The sequence below is a fragment of the Tachypleus tridentatus genome, chromosome 2 (genome assembly GCF_004210375.1).
Source record: "Tachypleus tridentatus isolate NWPU-2018 chromosome 2, ASM421037v1, whole genome shotgun sequence".
Taxonomy (NCBI): Eukaryota; Metazoa; Arthropoda; class Merostomata; order Xiphosura; family Limulidae; genus Tachypleus; species Tachypleus tridentatus.
The window spans coordinates 65,505,764-65,530,216 of record NC_134826.1 but is presented as its reverse complement, the minus strand read 5'-3'; the positions used below and the strand labels follow the sequence as shown (position 1 = coordinate 65,530,216).

Here is a 24,453-nt window from a genome sequence, read left to right as displayed (position 1 = left end):
AAGTTAAAAGTATTGTTTCAATGGGCGATTCCTACAAAAAATATACTATGATAAAACAGATTGGCCAAGGGTAAGTTTAAATGTAATATGTACACCAGGAGCTTTTTCTACATTTAAAACTTAAAGAAAAGTGTGTTAAATTCTATATGATAGACACTCTTTGGTTTGAGATTCTGTATGTGAGTTGTTCAGAAAACTGAATCCAAAGAATAAGCACTTAACATTTTGTGAAAAGTTGCAAAAGAATGATATAGTGATTTAAATATAAATTTGTACTAAGTAGTAAAGTATTAGAGATAAAAAGATCATTTCTGGAACAAAACACTAATTAATAAGCGAGTATTACTTTAAGTACATCACTTAAATAATCAGTTAACTGTTTTTTGTTTGCTGGTATTTTGTTTTACGTTCATTAGTTTTTAATAACTTTTCAACTAAGTAAGTATATGATATTAAACTGATCACTTTGAGTGATATACTAAGTAAGTGTATGATATTAAACTGATCACTTTGAGTGATATACTAAGTAAGTATATGACATTAAACTGATCAATTTTACATCCCAATTTCTTTCCTTTGCTTTCAAATAACTTCATACAGAGAAAACCTAAGTTCTGGATTATTAACCTGCTGTATTTTCAAACAAGTTAAGTGACTCTCATACACTGGCTACTGAAATGTGGAGAAAGATGTCTTTACACTTTCTGCATAATAATTCCAACTTTGATAGTATTTCACTTTCTTCTTGGGAAGAAGAAAAAAATAGCAGAGTTGTAAACATGTTAGTAGAAATGAGAAATTTACTAGCTCAAACTAAAAACTACCAGTATATTTATTTTATTAGCATGATGCATCATTAGTACATATTGCAAATGTATACACATTTTATTCATTGCAATGAATTTTTCCGTATATTACCTCCTTTCACTTGAATAGCTTTTGTTCGTTTTTGAACTTCGCGCAAAGCAACTCGAGGGCTATCTGTGCTAGCCGTCCCTAATTTTGCAGTGTAAGACTAGAGGGAAGGCAGCTAGTCATCATTACCCACCGTCAACTCTTGGGCTACTCTTTTACCAACGAATAGTGTGATTGACCGAAACTTATAACGCCCCCACGGCTGAAAGGGCGAGCACGTTTGGTGCAACGGCGATTCGATCCCGCGACCCTCGGATTACGAATCAAACGCTTTAACACACTTGGCCATGCCGGGCCCCCTTAAATAGCTATACTCATTCAGTGCTACCATCCATAAGCAAAAAGGTTTTTACGCATACTACAAGTGTCTTACCGCTCCTCAATTGGAAATAATTCATTGCAATGAGTCTTTCATGCAAATTACCAAACGAAAACCCTCCACCAATTATTGTGCCACACATACGAGTACCTCCATTCAACTGCACTAGACTATTATTTCGTTTTTTGCAGAGTTCTTGTTTAGACGGTTGATTTTTTCTTTGGTGTGCTTTCTAATTATAACTTAAATAGTTATACTATTGAAATGGTATTTTTTATTAATCGCTTTTATTATTGTTAATCCACTGTCCAAAATTTTTATTGTTTTCCTGTTTGTTTTTCGCACGTTTGTATTCATCTATGAAACAATTTGTTCGATTCGCTATTTACCACGAATGTCGAGGTTAATGTTACCAATTTGAGTATCACACCTCTCACAAAACACTTTTTTATTCGTAACAGGTGGTGTCACCCGTCGTTGGATTTATCTACGATTATTTGCCAAAAGATAGGTACTGTACGGGCCAACTACCTCCACCTTCTCCTGAACTATACCTCGCTTTCCCAAGAACATGTCAAACCTGTTCGGTTTAACGAAGATTTTGATTACATTTTTTAACGCTCAATTTTGCCGTACATTCTTATGACCCAGCTAGTCCTTAATGACATGTTAAGACATGATTTCTCAGGTTTGTGGTGTTTAATACGTTTCCTCGATTTCTTGTTATCCCTGTCATCCTTATCATTATTATTTACTCTTCCTATCTTCTCTTGATATTTGATATTTTTAGTAGAGCATCTTACTTCCCATTGGTTGAGAGTGCCAGCATGTTTCTCCTTTCATGGGTTACCAATCACATTGCTTTTCTCAATTTTGGGCACTCCCTGATTTTCTGCAGTGTTTACATCACAGCACGTTTTCACACATTCGTCTTAACATTCTGACGGTATTTATCCAACAATACATCATCTTTCCCAGGCTATGTATACACCAAAATCTTGAGGGTTCATTAAGTGACGGCTTCATCTGTCATCCTTGATTCTTGACTTTCAAACGTGGTTTCTCTGTTGTTGGGATCTTCTGGGTTTCAATGTGGCCTTATCCCAGGGTAGTTTGCCACCAAATTATCTCGGAGAATTACATCTTGCCCCTCTCTTTAGTGGTATGTATCAACCATGCTTACCTGTTCTTTCTTCCAGAGGTTCTGTATTTCATTATTTTATTTCATGTAGATTGGCACAACGTTAGGAGTATCGGTGACTACTGACTAAAATGTGGTTTGGTGGAAGCTTGATTGTGAGAATTTGTTCCCCTGTGATGATCCAAAAAGGATTCTATCAGATGGATCTCTACTACAATCTCTTTCCCCACTTCCTCTGTCAAAGGTACCTATTTCCCTCTCTCAGCCTCAGGACCCATTCATCGATAGGCCATTGAACCTATGACTTATCTCAGGCTTATTCCACGCTGTTTGTTTTCTCCAACAAAAATAAAGACTGGCGGCCTGTCATAGATTTGTTTCACCTCAATCAACTTCTCAGTCTCCCTCGTTTTATCATGAAATTGTTTCTTACTCTCAAGTCGGTTTTTACTCCAGGTATATGAATGAACAAGACGGAGGTCGCGAATACTTTCTTACTTATTCCAGTAGCTTTGCAGTCATGACCATATCTTTCGTTTGCCCATCAAGGAATGAGTTATCAATCTTACAAGCTCCCTTTCAGGCTTTGTTTGACCCTGTATATTTCTGTTAAATATTTTGATCTTTTTCTCATCATCGCCATGCTCTTGGGATGCATTTTCATTATTATATGGATAACCGGCTACTATTAACCCATTCTAAACAGGAGTCTACCCATCATAAACTTCATTTGCTCCAGAAGACGACAGCTCGAGTGGACTGGTTAATGAAATTTAACTTTTGATGTGCTATGCTTTTGGGGATGTGGTCTTCCTTGGCTACCATGGTCCCATTTAGTCAGGCTCATATGTGAGCTTTTCATAATTAGTAGACTCGTGCATGGGATCCTATGCAGGAACTTACTACCCTTCCTCCTGCTGTAGTCAAAGAACTACTTTGGTGGTTGTCCAGGATCAAGAAGGCTTTAAAGTTTTGTTTTGTAGCTGAAGATACTTATTGTATCAACACTCTGCAGCTTCAAGCTGTATGTCACACTTCAGATCATTTTCTCCATTTGGCCAGATATTGTCTGGTCATGATTTATTCCAGCAACTCCACAGTGGTTACATTAGTAAGTCACCAACGTGGCACCCATTTCTAATCCCAATGCTTTTATGTTTTGTATCTCATTTTCTGCATCCACATGCAAGATATTCATGTCATTGTGTATCATGTTCCGGTTGTTTCAGTATTGTAATAGATTATCTTTCCCATCCAGACAAATTGTATCCAATGATGTGGTATCTCAATCCTCTTGTCTTTCAGTGGCTTTGACTTCAGTGGGGTACTCCTTACATCGATACCTTTACCATATCTTTCTACCGTAAGCTATATCGTTTTTGGTCTCTGGTTCCTCATTCTTTTGCCCTGGCTATCAATGCTTTCAGTCAGGATTGGGTCAATAGATATCTATATGTTAATAATCCCATCCAACTTCTTTATCGAATGATTTCATTTATCCATATCACTCCATATCAAGTCCTTCTGACTGATCCTTGGTGGCTGGCTCATCTGTGATTTTTTTTTAATTATCCTGTATAGTTTCATATCTGGAATATTCCTCTTACCTTTCATCCATTAAAGTTTATCAACGTAAATGGAATGTTTTCGTTCATTGGTCTCTGGACCAGATGTTCCACCTGACTGGTCTACTGTTCCTCATGTTGTTGAGTTTCTTGCTTGGCTTTTTGATCAAGGATCATCTGTCTCTTTGGTTTCCAATTATCAGGTGGCTTTGCCCCACACTTTCTATTTTTTCCCAATATATTCATATTGATACGTTCCTTCCAGATTCATTGTCCTTTGTTGCGGGTTGCTCCACTGGACTGAGATGCTAATGTGGTCCTCCATTGCCTCTCTCTGTCTCCATTCAAACCGGTTTCCACCTGTTCCTTGTTTTACCTTTCTTTCCCTTAATATTTATTTCCTTCTTCTCTTAACCTGCAGGCTTTGACGGCCTAATTTATTTGTCAGCACTGTTTAATGTACTCTTTATCATCTAATATATCTTCTCCTTCAACCAAATCATTATTTCCTTCCACAATACACAGTGGCTTGGTGGAGAGGGATAACACACTGACTGACCATCCTTCCATTTCTCGTCTTTATCAACGTCTTATGTAGAAATAGTTCTATTTCCTCTATGTGTTCTTCAATGTTTTATTGCCCACACAACTTCCATCTGTGGTCCTTGCTCCCCTCTCTCTTTGTCCCTTGGGAACCATCCTCTGTTTGATTCAATTGGTTTATTCCACTCTTTCGTTGTCCTCCCACACTTTGTTCCAAATGTATTTTCATACAATTTGACATCTTATCTTTTCTTTGGTATTTCATCTTTGTCATCTCCTGGAGGAAGTTCTTCAATTGGGCATATGGACTACTACTAATATATTCGTTTTTAATTATTTCATTGTATCCTCTTACTGGAATGTTTCTTTTTAGTTTTGACAAAGCTAGCCATCCCTAATTTAGCAGTTTGATACCAGAGGGAGGCAGCTAGTCATCACCACTCACTGCCAACTCTTTGGCTACTCTTTTACCAATGAAAAGTGGGATTGACCATCATATAATAACACCCCCATGATTGAAAGGACGAGCATCTTCGGTGTGAAAGGGGTTTGAACCTGCAAACCTTAGATAACAAGTCGGACCCCCTAACCACCAGAGTCATTTCTATTGGAAGGGAGGCAGAAAACTTTTGTAATGCGTGAAAAAATGTTTTGCATATAAAGGGCAACAATAGATAACAATAGCTATTTATATGGAAGGAGGTAGTATGGCATGGAAATACATTTTGTGTAGAGAAAATTATAACTTTCATAACATTATTATACTATGTGTAATGTAGAGAAAAAGTGTATGCACTGGTTAACCAGTCTGTAGAATGATATTCTTCATGTATTGATAATGTGACTTAAATCAAGAAATATAGAAATGTTCAATATTAGCAACATCTTCCCAATTTCTGACCTACCAAGGAATAAAGAAAATAGAATTACAAGTGTGCAGTTTGATCCATCTCACACAAATATAGCTACTTCATGTTACATCAACAAAAGTTTGTGTTAAAAAATAACTATTTTAGTTCCAGCAAAAATATTCAGAAAGTTAAAATTTTGAAACTGAATAATTGCACAGTTTGATTAAAAGATAGTATCTTGCAAATTATGAAGAATAAAATAAGAGTGTAGAAAGACATCATTGTGTTGTGAAATTTTAAAGTACATTTGATCACACACAAATTTACAAGATTTATAGAACAGAATAATCAATAGTGACATCTATATTATTGTGCTTAAAAGCACATTTACCCCAATGGATTATTTCACTCATGAATGCTTAGCTGAAAAGATTCTAAACCCATCACATTACTAGTACATTTTGATTGCAACAGCTGAAAGCTCTTTCAAAAAGTTACTGATGTTATTTTAAAAAGCATTGCTTATATGTGTCAATATAACCTGCTGTTTATTTTTTATTGATACTTTATAGTAGTCTTCATACAATGAGATATTTAATAACGTATGATGTTGTATTTCCTGTATAAGATAAACATACAGTTTTATCACCTTACAAATACTTTAAATAGGTGATATTTCATTGTTCATTTGTTTTTTAAAGCACAATACTTTTATCACCAGAATCTGGTAACGTCTTTACGTGCCAATATATTACAGATTTTAATGATATTTCTTTTAATGTTTCAGAGATTCAGCAGCTGGAAATAAAGCCACAGAAACCGGGACAGGGTTGAAAGTTGCTGTTAAGCAGATTTATCTAACGCAGCAACCTAATACAGAAGAGTTAATCACTGAACTTCTAGTACTGCATGAAATGAAACATCCAAACATAGTGAACTACTTGCACAGTTATCTTGTAGGAGTCAAACTCTGTGTTGGTGTTCCTAGTGTTACATATCTCTTCATTCTCTATTATTTTTAATTCTATTGTTATAAAGTGTACATTAACATACTATCTTTATTAAATTAAGTACAAAAATGTCAAGTAACACTGGGTGTTTAAGAATAATTTCAAATTTCAATCTCACAGGTCTGCGTTTTTAAAATTGTGGTTATAAATAATACATTATAATTTTACTGTGAATATAGGTTGTAGCCACATTTGATTTTCATACAATAATTACTAATTTATTCCATATATGTATGACTTTGAAATAACTTCATACCTAAATGTAAGGTATAATGTACTGTAGATGACTTGGTGTCAATTGTATAATGTTCTATAAATGATTTAGTATCAGTTGTAGATTGTATCTATATCTCAATCACTGTCAGTAGTAAAATGTCCTATAAAATGATTAAGTGTCAGTTATATAATATTCTATAAACGATTTAGTGTCAGTTATGTAATGTTCTATTTATGATTTAGTGTCAGTTGTATAATATACTATGAATGATTTTACTTAGGTGTATATTGTAACTATGAATGATATGTATTGTATGTACCTATGAATACTTTAGTGTTAGTTGTATAATGTATCTATAAATGATTGTCACTTGCAAAAAATATCTATAAATGAATTAGTGCCAGTTGTATGATGTACCTAAGTATCTCTTGTATAATGATCTATAAATAATTTAATTTCAGTCATACATTTTATCTATATATGAATTAGTTTCAGTTGTATAATATACAAATAAATGATTTATTGACAGTTGTATAATGTATGTATAAATAAATTAGTGTCATTTGTATAATGTACTATAGATGATTTGTCAGTTTTACAATTTACTACCAATGATTTAGTGTCAGTTGTATAATGTATATATAAATGATTAAGTGTTAAATACATAATATATCTACATATGATATAGTGTCAATTGTATAATCTTCTTTAAATGATTTAGTGCGAGTTGTATAATGTGCTATAAATGATTTAGAATAAGATGTATAAAATAACTATGAATGATTTAGTGTCAGTGGTATAATGCACTGATGAATGATTTAATGTAAGTTTATAATGGATCTAAAAAGGATTTCGTGTCAGTTGTATAATGTGCTCTAAATTATTTATTTTCAATTTTATAATGCACCTATAAATGATTTAGAATCAGTTATATAATGCAATTATAAATTATTTAGTGTCAGTTGTTTGATGTACCAATTAATGACCTTGTGTCAGTTGTATAATGTATCTGTAAATTATTCACTCAGATTATAATGTACTATAAATGATTTATTGTCTACTGGATGTATGTATATATATATGAATGACTATCAGTTATATAATGTACCTATTAATGATTTAAAGCCAGTTGGGCAAGGTGCTATAAATGATTTATTGTCAGTGGTTTATTTTACCAAATAATAATTTAGTGTCAGACTTAGTGTCACTTATATAATACACCTATGAATGATTTGTATCATTTGCATTATGTAATATAAATGATTTAATGTTAGTAATATAAAATATCTATAAATGATTCAGTATCATTTGTATTATGTGTTATGAATAATTTACCTTCAGTTGTATAATGTACCTATAAATGATTTAGTGTTAGTTGTATAATGCATATATAAATGATATAGTGTCGTTTCTATAACATATTGTAAATGATTTAGCATCAGTTGTATAAAGTACCATGAATGATTTAGTGTTGTTGTATAATACACCTTCAAATGATTTACTGTCAGCTGTATAATGCATCTGCAAATAATTTTGTGCAAGTTGCATAATGTACAATGAATGATTTAGTGTTAGCTTTATAATGCACCTATAAGTGATTTAGTGTCGTTTATACAGTGTACAACAAATGATGTAGTGTTAGTTGTTTAATACATATTTGAATGATATAGTGTCATTTGTATAATGTACTATAAATTATTTAAATCAGTTATATAAAGCAATTATGTATGATTTAGTGTTAGTTGTATAATGTAAAATAAGTGATTTAAAATCAGTTATATAATGTAATTATTATTGATTTAGTATCAGTTGTATAATGTATTATAAATGATTTAGAATCAGTTGTATAATGTACCATTAATCATTTAGAGTTAGTTGTATGATATACCTATAAATGATTTATTGTCAGCTGTATAATGCACGCATAAATAAATTAGTGTCAATTGTATAATGTACCCATAAATGACTAAGTGCCAGTTGTTTAATGTACCAATTAATGATTTAGTGCTAGTTTAACAATTTATTGACAATGATTTAGTGTGGGTTTTGAAACACACTGTCAATCATTTAGTGTCATTTGTGTAATGTATATAAATTATTGAGTGCCAGTTGTATAATGTACTAGAAATGACTCATTTTCAGTTGTATAATGTATCTATAAATAATTTAGTGTCAGTTTTATAATGCAATTATGAATCATTCAGTGTCAGTTGTATAATGTACCATGAATCATTTAATGTTAGTTGTATAAATGATTTACTGTATGTTGTGTAATTTATCTATAAATGGTTTAGTGTCATTTGTTTAACGTGCAAAAACTGATTTATTCTCAGTAGTGTAGTGTATCTATAAATGATTTAGTGTCAGTTGTATAATGTGCAAAAATGACTCATTTTCAGTTGTATAATGTATTATACAAATGATTTATTGTTACTTATACACCTATGAATGATTTGTATCAGTTGCATAATGTACTGTGAAAGATTTAGAATCAGCTTTATAATATTATTAATGATTTAATGTCAGTTGTACAATGTATATATAAATGACAAAGTTAGTTCTATAAAGTACTACAAAAGATTTTGAATCAGCTTTATAATGTAAATATGAATCATTTGCACCAGTTGAATAATGTACTGTGAATGATTTGTTGTCAGATGTATAATATATCTATAAATGGTTTAGTGTAAGTACATTATATGTACCATGAGATTTAGTGTTAGCTCCATAATGTACTATAAATGATTTAGTGTGTCTATACAATGCACTGCATTTGGTGATAGTTGTATAATGCATATATGAATGATTGATATAGTGCCGTTTATATGATATACGATAAATGATTTAGAAGCAGTTATATAATGCATATATAAATGAGTGTCATTTGTAAGATGCACTATAAATGATTTAGAATCATTTATATAATGCAATTACGAATGATTTAGTGTCAGTTTTAGAATGTACTGTAAATGATTTAGAGTAAGTTGTATAATGTGCCCATAAATCGCTGTCAGTTCTTTGAAGTACCAATTAATGATTTAGTACCAATTTTACAATTTACTACCAATGATTTAGTGTGGGCTTTAAAATTTACTGCCAATCATTTTGTTACACTTGTATAATGTTCAGTGCTCTTGTGCATTTGACCCATAGCTGCTTTAAGTGTGGTATAAAGGCCAGCTTACGGTCAAAGATAAGCCCCAAGAACTTGGTCTCAGGAACCACTGGCAGCAAGACTTCACCGATATGAAGTTCAGGATCAGGGTGAATACATGCACAGTGCATGCATACAGTTTTAGAGAGAGAGAAATTAAAGCCGTTTGCCATAGTCCAACTTCAGTACACAATTGAGGGCAGTTTGTAGTTGCCGCTCAATATATCTCATGTTTGACAACTGACGAGTTGTGAAAGTCATCGACATACAGCCCATTCGCAATAGTGAGAGGGAGTTGTTCAGTGATGGCATTTATCTTTATACTGAAGAGTGTGACACTCAAAACACAGCCCTGAGGGACTCCAAGTTCCTCTACAAAAGAACGGGAAAGTGTCGAACCCACATGAACTTGGAATCTCCTGTCCATTAAAAATTTTTTAATAAACATGGGTAAATGGCCACGTAACCCATATGTATGGAGGTCTCGCAAAATGCCATACCTCCATGTTGTGTCATAAGCCTTCTCAATGTCAAAGAATATTGATACAAGATGTTGGCATTTGAGAAAGGCTTCTCTGATTGATGTTTCAAGTCTAATTAGGTGGTCTGTGGTGAAATGCTGTCGTCAGAACCCACACTGGGTGGGCGAGAGGAGGTTGTTTGATTTGAGGAACCAAACAAGACGAGCATTAACCATCCTTTCTAAGATCTTACAGAGACAGCTTGTCAAAGCAATTGGACGATAGTTTGAAGGAATCTTGGGATCTTTCCCTGGCTTAGAGAAAGGTAAAATAATAGCCTGGCACCAGGCATCAGGAAAAACATTCTCCTGCCAGATCTGGTTAAAGACAATCAGAAGGACATCAAGAGAAGCAGGAGATAGATGGTGCAGCATGTCATAATGAACATCATCAGGTCCAACAGATGTACTGGCAGACCGATGAATGGCCATTTTCAGTTCCACCAGTGTTAAGGGACAAAGAAACAGTCAGTTGGAAAGGAAAGAGGTGAAGCCTCTGCCCTAGTCTTGATGGCCAAGAAGGTGGAGGAACAAGCAGAAGTGCTAGATACCCAAGCTTTCACCTAGATTATCAGCGATGCTCCGTACATCAACCACCTCCTGACCATCAGAGAGTAAGAGCGAGAGGGGGACAGAATTGTAGTGCCCATTAACCTTTCAAATCCTGTTCCATATGATCTTAAAACTGGTGGTAGAAGATATGCTAGTGGTGAACTTAATCTAAGATTCCTTCTGGCTTTGACGTCTTGCCCACCTAGCATGTGCATGGGCCCGTTGGAAAGCGATGCGGTTTGAAAGTGCGGGATATCTACGAAAAGTATCCCAGGCCCGTTTTTGAGCCTTCCGTGCTAAGTGGCAAGTAGAATTCCACCAAACAAGGATATCGTGGAAAACGTGTCGAGGTTTTAGGAATACACTGAGCAGCTACTTGTTTAATACAGCCAGTTACTGCTGCCACACAGTCGTCTATTGATGGCTGATTTACGATGGCAGGATCAAGTTCTGCGAGAGCAGTGAAAGTGGACCAGTCTGCTTGATCCAGCTTCCACCGGGGCACGCAGATAGGGTGGCATCGACCACGGCCAGTCTCTCTTAAAAAGATAGAAAAATGATCACTGCCTTGTGGATTACAGTCAACCCTCCATGAAAAATGAGAGAATAATGAAGGGGAGCAAACCGAGAGATCAATAGCGGTAAAGGACTGACTAGGTGCATGAAAATAAGTGGAAGAACCAGTATTGAAAAGAGAAAAATTGTGATCAGAGAGCATACGCTCTACAGAGCGACCCCTCCCATCAATAGCAGCACTTCCCCAGAGAGGATGATGTCCATTGAAGTCCCCCAGGATTAGAAAAGGAGACAGTAACTGTTCAATGAGAGCATCAAAATCTGATTGATCATATGTCTCTCCAGGGGACAGGTAGAGAGAACAAACAGTGATGGTATGACCGAAGGAAACACAGATGGCTACAGCCTCCAAGGGTGTGTTGAGTGACAAAGACAGGGTGGGCACATGCTGATCAACTAATAGTGCCACCCCTCCATGTACTCGTCCATCACACAGCTTGTCATTTCTGTACAGAGAAAACTGCCAAATGGTGACTGTATCAGCAGGTTTGAGAAATGTTTCTTGTAAGGAAAGACAAACAGGATGGTAGGAAGTAATCAGTGTTTTGATATCATCCAGATTAGAACGTAAACCTCGACAGTTCCATTGTATCAAGGTGGCCGTTTTTAATGACGGGTAGGTGAAGTGGCTGGAGAACCTTTCTGTCTATGACCATGTCTTTTTTCCTTACTGTCCTTAGTCGGAGGAGGTCTATCAACCTTCATGGATCCTGCCCTGGGTCGAGTGGGCAGGTCTTTGTTATTGGAAGGGGATTCCAGTGACTGAGGATGCGAATGAATGATTGTTTTGCCTCTTGGGGTGGGAGAAAAAGATGTATCAGAAGAAATGCCTGTATTTGAAACTGAAGGATGTGGATCTTGAGGTTTGTTGGAATGTATGGGAGGAACAGAGATGGGTGTGGAAGTCAATTCATCAACCTTTTTAACCATGGAGATCAAAAGGCTTTTCATTTGTTTTGAAAACGATTCTCTTGGAGGCACAGAGAGATCTGTCTGCACTCCCACTGTAGTTGTGGAATGAAGTGCAGCAGCATATGTCCGAGATGGAGTGGTGGGCAGAAATTTCCGAGCCTCAGGATAACTAACGTTATGTATCGTTTTCAAACGTTGCACCCCTTTTTCCTCCAACCATTTTGGGCAAGAACGAAAGTAGGAGGGGTGAGAACCATTGCAGTTGACACAATGTGGGTCCAAGTCACATTCATAGGCATTGTGATCCTTGCCCCCACAATAAGCACATGTCAGGGAACCACAACATGATGTCTTTGAGTGGCCCGAATCTCTGACATTGGAAACATCGGAGAGGGCTTGGAATGTATGGCCGTACCCTGGAAATGAGATAACTTGCCTTGATGGTGGCAGGTGCTCATGATGAAGTAAATGTCAAAACGAGGGTATCTGTTGGCAGTGTAACTCCATCTTTGTGAGTGGAGATGCACCTCACTGCAGAAACTCCTTGAGTGGAGAGACCAGTGAGAATCTCTGACTCGGGGACATTCTTCAAATCCCTTTCAACAATAACTCCTTGTGAAGAATTCAAAGTAGTATGAGGTGTAACCTCAATAGGTATATCCCCAATTGCCTTTGAATTCAAGAGGAGTTCACTGTGTTGGGATGTGGATGTTTCTACCAATTTGTCTCCAGATTGAAGCTTCTTTAATGACTTTGGAGAGCCAGCTAGTCCCTTCTGAATAAAAAAAGGGGGACAATTGCCCTAAAGGTTTTTCTGAAAGAGAATGTAATATAAGAAAATGAGGTACGTGTGTTACAGATGTTGAAGATTGCTGTTCAGAGTCTTCAAGATATGGTTGCTTACCCATTGACTGTTTTTTCACTATTTTATTTAAAGTTTTTGAAGGAAGATCCATATTTCGATACCCACTGACCCCACCCACCATGGAGCCCTACGAGGGAACACACTACAAAGTCATGCAAGGACAATGCAGCAACGCCAGGGTTTTGTGAGCACTATACCCAAACACCAGCATCAGGCACAATGTCCACAACACCCGTTGAGAACTTCCAACACTGGTACTTCGTTGACTCTAGCCCAAGTGGACCAGCCGATTGACCCAAGGGGGGCCACCCAAAGGCTGCCCGTCTACAGGAATTCAAGGCCAAAGTGGTGTGTTAGGGTTGGACCCCTCAACCACCACGATCCTCTCCTCCCCTTCACAGGTCACCACGCACGGCAAACACGTGAGTGGATGTTTAGATCCCAGAAAAGGTAACCAGACAGAACAGAACCTTCCCTGGGAGGTCCCCTCACCACGTACAGGAATCCACACCGAGGGGGGGGGGCAGGAAATGTGAACCCAATGAATGCATACTCTTTACAAAAGCCCCAATAATCCTATTATAAACAAATGTGGATATAAATAACTCAGGAGGAAAAGGCTATAACAGAAAAATTCGACTGTTGTGAAACAGAATGAGTAGTTTGTGGAATCAAACTTAGAGAAAAGCTTCTATAATAAATTGTGGGGTGAAAATACTACAAGAAAAGGAGAGATTGGGAGAGAAAAATCTGGGAAGGCATTTGAAAAAAATCTTTATGACACAGTGATTTTTTGTAAAGGTGGTCCACTTGTTTGCAAATTAGGAAAGCCAATATCTTACCAGAACAGAACCAATGGGCAGTTCTAGGAATAAATCATTTTCAAGATTTACAATGACCTGTCTTCCCACAGATAATCATCAGTTGTGTACCTAGTTTCTTGAGATAGAAATGAACTGATTCTGTGCCTGTTATCAGAGCTAACCAGCACTGGTGTACCTAGAGTTTCTGAAGACAGGACTTTACTGATTCTGTGCTTGTTACCAGAGCTAACTGGCTGTAATGTATCTAGAGTTTCTTGAGAGAGAACTTTAGTGATTCTGGAGCTAACCAGTAGTACTGTATCTAGAGTTTCTGGAGTGAGAATGTTACTGATTCTGTAACCACAGATTATCAGCAGTAGTATACCTAGAGTTTTCCAAGGTATATTATTGATCCTAGTGCTGGTAGCAGAGCTTAAAGTAGTAGTAGACTTTGAAAGTTCTCCAAGACAGGATCTCATTAATCTTGTGGTTGAATATAGTTTATAAGAAAGAATGTACCCAAAGTTTCCTGATTGTAAGGCTGAAGACAGAGCTAATCAAAAGCAGTTTTCCTATAGTATCTCTGAGACCAAATTTTATTGACCCCAGAATTTGGAGAATAGCTTTCCAGAAGTAAAAGGCCTAGAAGTTTCTAAGATAGTGCTTTACTGATCCTGGAAATGTTTCTATGAAAAATAGTTATCAAAATAGACCTTGAAATATTCTCTCTTTTTACAGTTACTGTAACATCACATATAGTGAGATAAAGGGGTTCAAGAGGAAGAAATAATTATCTATGATTCACATAACAGATAGAAATTTCATGGGGATAAGCAGCAAACATGTACTTGGCAAACATCTGATCATCACAGTTTAGACAAATATTCAATCACCCAAACCTTCTTAAAGTTTTGTCTTTCTACAAACCCACAACACACATTAATGCAATTTGGTCTCTGCAGTATATATGTAGTTTACAACACAAAACAAACAACCTTCTGTTTGTGTGTTACTGATGTATTTAGTTCATACAACCTACTCGATCCCTGTTACTGATTTATTTAGTTCATACAACCTATTTGATCTCTATGTGTTACTGAAACCTTTATTTCAAACAATCTACTATTTGTATGTTACTGATATATTTAATTAAAACAATCTTATATCTGTGTGTTACAGATGCATTGAGTTCTAACAAACTATTTCTGCATTACTGATGTAATTTGGTTATTCTTATAGAACTCTCAGTTATCTGGACTCATTGGATAATGTAATATAGTTCACTAATGTCTTTATTGACTTAGTGTGTAAAGAGTGTTTCTCTTGATTCACTGTATAATGTAAGGTAGTCCATCAGTGGTTCGTGTACAAGTAAAATTTACTAGACTGGTTATTATTGTAGTTAACTGTCCCCAATTACACATCTACTGTATATCAATGTCCTTTCTGAAACCCCTGTTTTTGGACAATGCTCATCATAGTTAAGAAATTTGATTTTTTTCTAAAATACATATATCATTAATAATAATTATTTTATTGCTTTTTTTTTACATGTTTTCCCTAAGAAACATACTAGGATTCTTCTTTATTTAAAAGAAATGTTTTATCTGTATTCCTTTCATCCATAAATTTTGTCTGACTTTAAGTTAGCTCTTTGTTTAGCATTCAAAAACTCTTACAATTTCCTGTTCTCTCTTAGCCTTAACAATGATTTCTTTTTTATTTCACTTTTAAAAATTTCGATCTATTCCATCTTATTGCATGTTTCTTACTTCTAAAAGCTTCAATATTTTATAGTTTACTGGTATTCACTTAAAATATGGAAGTAGAACTGATAGATCAATAGCAGGGTTCGAATTTTCTTTTTAAAGCCAGACATTTCCGTTAAAAAATCAAGTTTGACCGGCACTTTCCCATCTATCCCTGGATATCATGACCGGTGGTCATATTCCTAACATATCGAACACAAATACATCATCCCCTCAAAAATAAGTGAGGCAAAAGCTGTGTATGCACAGCCCAAAGATTTTGCTTAAAAGTATATTCTATAATGAATAAAAAGTAACTTGTAAAATTTAAGATTTAAGACAAAAAAAAGCAAATTAAAAAAAAACGGTCAAGAACACTCACAAAATGCGCTTTTTAGGTTGCCTTAGGTTGAATTCCTAATTAAGAAAAATTAAAATGGACAATATTTCATGTACATTTGTGTTTTAATTCAGGTTTACATTTACATAGTCATTCCATTATTAATATACATCAGTGAAAACTCAAGCATTTTTCAATTGATTTAAACCAAGAAGAACCATGTATTTACCACTGACAGAATTGGAGCTTAACCTAACACAACTAGCATAATAGATAATTTTTTTGAATTATTTGAATTTTCCAAAGTACAAATTTACATTTGTTTTATTTTATTTTTTTACAGAAAGTAACTAATATTGGGTACTAATGTTTTGTACTTGCAGCATTATCCATATATGGCAAGTTTTCCGACTGGCTTGAATCAATTGTATACCTAACAGCTGATGGGGCAGTTGTCATTTTTGGCACAAATAAAGGACTTATCAACAGATTGAAGGTGCAAAAACCTTATTTTGATAGGGATCCACTGTGTTAGTCACAGATTGGAACTTGCAATTAAGAAGACCATCAAGGACATCCCTTACCTTGATAGTATCCAAACCTTTTTAGAAAACCTATGGAAGTTTTATAACAATTCGCCACAGAACTTGGCTGGCCTCAAAGAAGCTGGTAAAGCCAATAAAATGGACAGGAACCTGGTGGATGGCCTACAAAGAGCGCACCCTGGAGTCAGTTTCTCATAACTGGCCAGCTTTAGCAGAGCATTTGTATCAAGTAAAGCTGTATGACAAAGAGGAAAGTGGACAGAAAGCTGCAGGATTATACAATACTTTGACAAGCCTTAAATTCATCCTGTACATGGACATACTCTTGGCAGTTCTACCTGTTTTGACATCTCTTAGTCTCAAAATGCAAGACAATTCTGCTACTGTGAACATTGTTTCTGACAAACTTGCTGTTTGCAAAGAGAAGCTGGGCAGTCTGAACCATGTTGAGAGATCCCAGAAAATTGTTAAAGAGCTCACAACATGTGAACAAACTGGCAAGTGGTTACTTAGAGGAAAGGTGATTGCTATTAGTGGTCAGACAAGGACCAGAGGCTCAAAAAGTGCTACAAAAGAGACAGTTGCTCAATCCGTGGCTCAAGAAACTGCCATCTTCATAGGTAAAATTGTCACATATCTGAATGGGAGGTTTGAAGAATTTGATAAGGATTTTATTTGTGCCTTTCAAATTTTTGAACCAAGCAACTGGCCTAAAAGCAAGGAAACATTGTCATCTTATGGCCATAATGAACTCCAGACACTATTGGATCACTTTGGTGCTCTGCTACAATCTAAGGGTTTCAACAGCTGATATTTGCCAAGCTGACTTACACGAGACACTGCTCAAAGCCACAAGACTTGCCAAATAAGATGAGTCCCTGGCTAGTAATGCAAGTGGATTGTGGGCCCACATGTTAAGTCAAATTACTGTTGAGGATGGTAAACCTTTCCCTGGATCAACAGTGTTGGCCTTGGTATGCCTCATGCAGGTTATTTCCGTGTCACCTGCTGAACCAGAACATGGATTTTCCCAGATGGCAGTTATTAAGGATGACTGGCAGTCCAAACTAATAAATGATTCTCTTAATGACAATAAAATTAGCTAAGAATAAGACCTGTGATCTTGCAAGCACAGAATTACTGTGCAAGTCTGTAGAATGCTGGTGGAAGGACAGTAAAAAAAACAAGACGACTTGCGAGTCTACATGGAACTCACACACATAGAGACAATAGAGATACTGAGTCTACATCAGTTGATGTCTTATTTGTGGATGACTAAATCTACAAGTTTGATTGATGTGTCATTTTCCATAGATACAAGGCTTGTTGCCACTTGCTTTGAAATAATGTTTCAGTGCCATACATAAAATGATTCTGTTTTATATAATAATTGTCTCTACTTGATTTCTTGTTTTCGGGTAATGTCCGGTGACAATTTTGAGGTGTCCTGCTAAAATTTCAAATGTCCGGCAAGTTTCACTGTGCAGCAGGATAGTTGTTTAATACCTTGGTATGTTCCTTTTATAACTATCCACAATTTTGATCCTTACAATACAACACAATTCATGCATTAGGTGATTTTTCAACATGTTTGGAGCATCACATTGAACCTCAGGTTTCTATCGAAAGACTCTTAAATTACGAATGAACATTATAAGTAATTTTACCTGAAAATCAATTCTACAATAATTAATTTATCTGATGTGTTAAACTAGACAATGTGACAATGTCACCTTCTGATGTGCAAGACATCTTTTTTTGTTCAGGTTACTGAACTCTACAGACCTAAACTATCCTACTGGCATTTTGTTTAAATTACATTGACATTTTATCAACTTTACATGTACAAGGACAGCAAGAACATGACTTCCATAGCATGCTATAACTAGATAGGTTATGTAAATTCGTGAACTTCTACAATGCCAAACCACATGACTCAGGATAAATTATTCCTCAAACATGACCATCAAATGTTAAACTTTTTCTACTCTACTGAAGGCTACATTTATTTCTGGCTAACACTAGATGCTGTTTATATGTATACTTCTTTACCACACCAAACACTGGTATGAGAAATGCATTTTAATCATCTAATTTTCATGTGAGAAATATATTAAAATTTCACTTATGCTCTGGAACTATGCATTGCAGAATGTTTTAAGAATGAAATGTGATATCTTACACAAATGTACAAGTACCAAATATTTATGAATTACTCAACTTTCAAAAGTGATGTAAATGAACTAGACATTATTTGTATCTTTAGCATCGAACACTAGATAAAGTTAGTAACAAAAGTTCTGTCACCATCATGTTAGTCACTCAGTGTCTGAGTTGATCACCTTGTTAACTATTACACACAGTAAGTGATCTGTGTCAGCAGTAGTTTAATATTTTACCACAAAACATATCTACAAATATTCACAAAGCTTTCTTATCAAATGTTAAAGTAAATTAGTATGACAGCTATTACTTGTGTGATTCAAGATAAAATATTTTAAGTAATACAAATAAAAACACTTTGAACAGTCGTGATGAAGTTTAACACTATATACTTTTAGACATTGAAAGAATGTTACTCACATAAGTGTAAAAACATAAAAATACTGATCATTTTACAAAACTGTAATATTATATTCAATGCTTCAAACATTGTATTCTTATTATAACAGTAACATAAGTAAAATTTTTAATGTTGTAATAAACTATATGTATTGTAAATTTTAAAAATTATGAAAATTGTAATGTACACAGATCACAATGTCTATATTTTAAATTCAAAATGCTTTGGTAATCTTCTGATTTGTACTCTAGGTCAAGTTAAGAAATCCATTTATTTCTTCTCTTCTACTGAAAACCTACTGACTATTATTAATATGACAAACCAGAAAAGTTTGTGCTAATGCTTTCTACCTTTCTGCTTTTGCTTACACTAGCTGACACTAGGCCCAGCCAAAATCAGTTATAATTTAAATACTTTTAATGAACAAATGTTCAACAAAACCTTAATTTTAAAATTCAGTTACTAAAAGAGGTTTGATGCTCGTTCATTTACGTATATTACTACTACTAGTCATGTTTTGATTTAAAAAAAAAAAACAAATTGTCTAATGAGATCTTTTTATCATAATTAATCACACACTTCTATAAAGGTAAATTCATGTTCCTAATGTATAAAAAATTGTTTTTAATATAAGACCTCTTTCCTGACTGGTGCTGAGCATTTATTTCCTTTGGAATTGATTTGTAAACTATTGAACAATTTGAAATTATATCACACAATTATACCATGTCGTTTGGAAGTACAACTATGTGGAAGTACACATAGTTGACATTCAACTAATTCATGTATCTGACCCTTAGACAAACTATAAAGTTTGCATGTTTTTAGCAACATTAAAACACCTTAAAATCCAATTATGTTTTGTAGATGTGCATGTAAATGTATTTAAAAAAAACAACACTTTTTTACCTACTGTTATAGAACCATTCCACAGAACATATGATCCATCATAACCAATTTTAATATTAAAGTATTACTTTGGTCTTAAAACACTTTCCACCTAATTCAGAAATTAATCTACCAAATAATTTTTTTAATTTTTCTAACCTTTAGCTAATACATATCATATCACACATTTAAATCTAGCAACTTTGATCTGACAGTCAGTGGTTTAACTATACAATCTGAAAACTTATACAATTGAGACTTTAACCCAGAACCTCAAGAGCTTCTGAAGCAAAGTACCTGACATCCATGTCGGTATCTGTATTCAACTTACTTAGACAAGTCTTCACCTGGTTCTGCTTTACTATTTGATCTAAAACTGGTTCAAGTTTCTGAAATGTTTTAGCAACATTAAAGCGAACATTAGCAACAGAATCGTTGGCCAAACTCTGGACTATTGGCAAGAGAAGGTTGTTGGTGATTTCTGGGCTACAGGCTTCACTGAGGACATTGATACAGAATAAACAAGTCATCCGATGAAGATAGTTTTGGTCTTGTGACATCGATACAACTTTTGGTATTGCAGCTGTTTTGGCCCATTCTGGTCCAAACTTCTCGACCAGTTTCTTCAGGTTTTGTGTGGCTGCTTCCCGGATCGCATACACATGGTCAACAAGCCAAGTCAAACACAAGGTGTTTAGTTTCTCATTAAAAAATTCCATACCTAATTGACTGGCTAAGAGTGGCATGTATTCAATAATAGCTAAACGAACTCTCCATTTTGAATCTTCAGCAAGTTCCATAATGGCCAGAAGAAGGTTCTCGGAGAGCTGCTGGATTCCAATGACTTCATTGACACAGTCAAGGTTAGAAATAATATTAAGTCGCACTTCTGGGCATTCATCTTTCAGTTGAGACAAGAACAATGGCAGTAAATGTTCTACTGTGTTATGTTTTCCAACAATCGGTGAAAGGCCCATAATGATGGAGGCGAGAGCAGTTTTAACATGCTGGTTAGGATCTGACACCAAGTTTCGAACACATGGTATTACGATGTTCATGGTCACTTGCTCTTGAATGTCAGCAGGCAGAGTCTGACAGAAATCTCGAATCTTTTGAGCAGCTGCAGCTCTGACTTCTGCTTCACAGTCTTTAAGTAAGTTTTGGAAAGCTGGGACTAGATCTGCCTTAGTAAGCTCTGGAACCATAGCCTTTTGCAATTCAATGAACTTATCAGCAACAGTATACCGGACTCTCCAGGATTTGTCATAAGCTAGTTGTCGAAAAACTGGCATAATTAGCTGCTCTAAGTCATCTGGTGGCAAAACCTTTGCAATAGCTATGCTCCCATCCATTATGAGAACCCTCACAGAATCTTGTTCATCTTGGACTAAATTTGCCCAATTGGGAATGAGCTCAGATTTAATAAATTCTGGTTCAAGAATCTCAGCTAGTTCTCCAAATTTGTTTGCTGCTGCTCGTCTAACCATGGGAGTATCATCTTGACAGAGACATTGAAAATGATTGCGTAACTCAGCTCTGCTTGCATTGGATACCCGGGGATAGCATATACCAAAAAGGCTACATGCTGACGTTCTTGCTATAAACCAATCTCCTGATGCAAGCCTCTTTACTAAGGGAACAAAATATTGTTCTAATTTTTCTTCACTATGCTGATGGCATATATTCTGTAGCGATTCCAAAGCTTTATCTCTTACCACAGTCTCTTCTACAGTTGCCAGAATTTCTAAAGGTGGAAGAAGTGTATGCACATATTCTGGTCCTCCAACAAGAGGCGTAAAAGTCCCTAATTGTTCAGCAAGTGCTAAAAGAACTTCACCTTCATCATATATGGTGTCAGTCAGAAACGGCAAAAGTTCAGTTTTTGTACGTTCTGAACCTAGGGCCAGGGCGATGGTTGATAACTTCTTAATACTGTTCAATCTCAGTTGAACGTCTTCATTTCTTAATTCGTCTATCAAAATTGCGATTGGATATAAAGAATCTTCTGTAGCTTCTTCCATTTCTACCTCGAAAAACTGTCAACGTTTACTTAACTTCCTTAGTTGGTTGCCTCGATTAAACTCAATACCCTAATCTAATAGTAGTAGTAGCATTACAGACTGTAAGATCAAATACTTTTAACATTACTACACTAAGCTCACTCAGGTGATCATCTCGAATTAAGTTGTAGATTATTCGTTAGAGGGCGAAAATTTATTTAATTATGCTTAAAACGTAAAATGATAAGTTAGCTAAACGAAATTTAAATTATGTGTACAAACTTATTTTAAAACACTGCTGGCCAAAATCTTAAGGCCAATGAACATAAAGAAAAAAAATGTATTTTAGGTTGTTAGACTCAACCATATATTTGAGTAGAGCTTCGAAAGATGAAAATAAGAAAAGGGAAAATAAAAATAAAAATCTTTTTTAGCATTTAATAGGGAAAAATGTGAACACTAACAACGCAAAATGCATATTTTTTCTTTATGTTCATTGGCCTTAAGATTTTAGCCAGCAGTGTATGTAATTTCAGTGAAAAAAAAGAATTACTGAATAACGCAGAGACTCAATCTGCTCTTTGATTTGTTAGAAATAGTTGTGTAATATGGCCAGGTAGGTTAAGGCGTTCGACTCGTAATCTGAGGGTCGCGGGTTCGAATCCCCGTCGTACCGAAATATGCTTGCCCTCCTAGACGTGGGGTCGTTACAATGTTATGGTTAATCCCACTATTCGTTAGTAAAAGACTACCCCAAGAGTTGTCGGTGGGTAGTGATGACTAGCTGCCTTACACTGCTATATTAGGGACGGCTAGCGCAGATAGCCCTCGTGTAGCTTTGCGCGAAATTAAAAAACAAAGTTGTGTAATATATTTTAACTAGCTACAGGATAATGAGATAGAAATGTTAAAAGTAGTTATCAAAGCAATTCTTTGATAAAACTAAATGTATATATTTTTTAATTTTGTAGATTAAATGTTTTCATGATGACGAGAAACCCACTTGAAGTAAAAATGTATTTCAAATACGGTTGATATGGATATTAAAAACTTTAATGAAAATAAAGTATAGAACAACGTTTGGACGTTATCATGCTATCTTCAGCTTAACAAAGACAGTTTCAAACTTACCAGCCGTCTTTAGAATATAGATTAGATGTTAGCTGAAAGGCGCATGACGGTAACATGGAAAAGTTTAATGTATATTCGGATAAGTCTAAATATTATAACGTCAAATCTTGAAGTTAATTCGAGGTGTAGATTATAATTTAATAACAGAATAAATAAAGCATCGAAGAGGTAAAGTTGTTTTTGTTTCAGTTAGTGGTAAATCATAGTGTTTTGTTTTCAGTTACTGCACAAATCAATTGTTAAGTTGAACAAGTAAGTTTATTTTTATGGAAGTATAGTATAGTTAGCGTGGTTGTAGACGTGGCCTAAAAGATACTAAAGTATTTAACAGTGTAGAAACATTAAAGGAAAAAAAATTGCTACTGTTACGTAGACTGTGTTATGAATTACTTCCAATAGAAATTTCAAAAGAACACGGAAAAAAACGAAAAAACAATAACAGACAAACAGAAACATTACAACAATATCTTAACAAAGCATGGGATAATAGGATTAAAAGCGGAAATTAAAAACAGGTGTAAAACACATCTTAAAAACTACATGGTAATAAGTGATAAACGGAAGTTAAAAATGGCTAAGAATAATGCTTTAATAAACCATGAAATAATAAGAAAAAAGTGGAAATTAAAAATAACTGAGTAACGTGTTTTAATAAACCATGAGATAGAAAGAGAGGAGCAAGGATGATCACTGGAGATAAAGCCTCCAATAAAATTAGGCTAATGGCGATATTACGGACATTATAATAAATACATGCTAAATCTGCTATTACGAGTAAATACTTTCGAAGACAGGTGCTGTTAACTGGTAACCTTCCCTTTGACCTGTATTTCAAAATTAGAGGCTGATATGTATGGATCATAAAAGTCTGTGAACTATCCATTCAGACTGTTATATGCATAAAGTGTCATTCATCTGTACAAAAAACTTTTTACAGTTTTTTTAACCTGATGTTCATTAATGTGTGAAATACTAGCACTTAAGTAACAATGATGGTAATAGATTACTATGAGTTTTGTATCCATAGTTTCTTTATTTGTTTTATGTCATACTTTTTCACATTTATCGCCGAAAATAAAGTATGTAATGAGCGACTACGTTATAAGTGCTTTAATTGGTCTTTGCCTATAAAAAAAAAATGACCGTTTGAAAGATTTATCAAGTAAATTCCTGGCCCGGCATGGCCTAGCGCGTAAGGCGTGCGACTCGTAATCCGCGGGTTCGCGCCCGCGTCGCGCTAAACATGCTCGCCCTCCCAGCCGTGGGGGTGTATAATGTGACGGTCAATCCCACTA

At 35.2% G+C, this 24,453-nt stretch overlaps 2 protein-coding genes across 6 annotated transcripts in view; both read right to left on the bottom strand.

The window, feature by feature from the left end:
- The window catches only part of LOC143244042 (exocyst complex component 6-like), a 285,728-nt gene that overhangs the window by 46,287 nt on the left and 214,988 nt on the right, over nt 1–24,453 (bottom strand). The window lies entirely within an intron of this gene.
- LOC143244039 (serine/threonine-protein phosphatase 2A 65 kDa regulatory subunit A beta isoform-like) lies at nt 18,947–22,407 on the bottom strand. Its single transcript, XM_076488014.1, has one exon. The coding sequence runs from the start codon at nt 22,046–22,048 to the stop codon at nt 20,288–20,290; it is 1,761 nt and encodes a 586-aa protein (XP_076344129.1). The 5' UTR covers nt 22,049–22,407; the 3' UTR covers nt 18,947–20,287.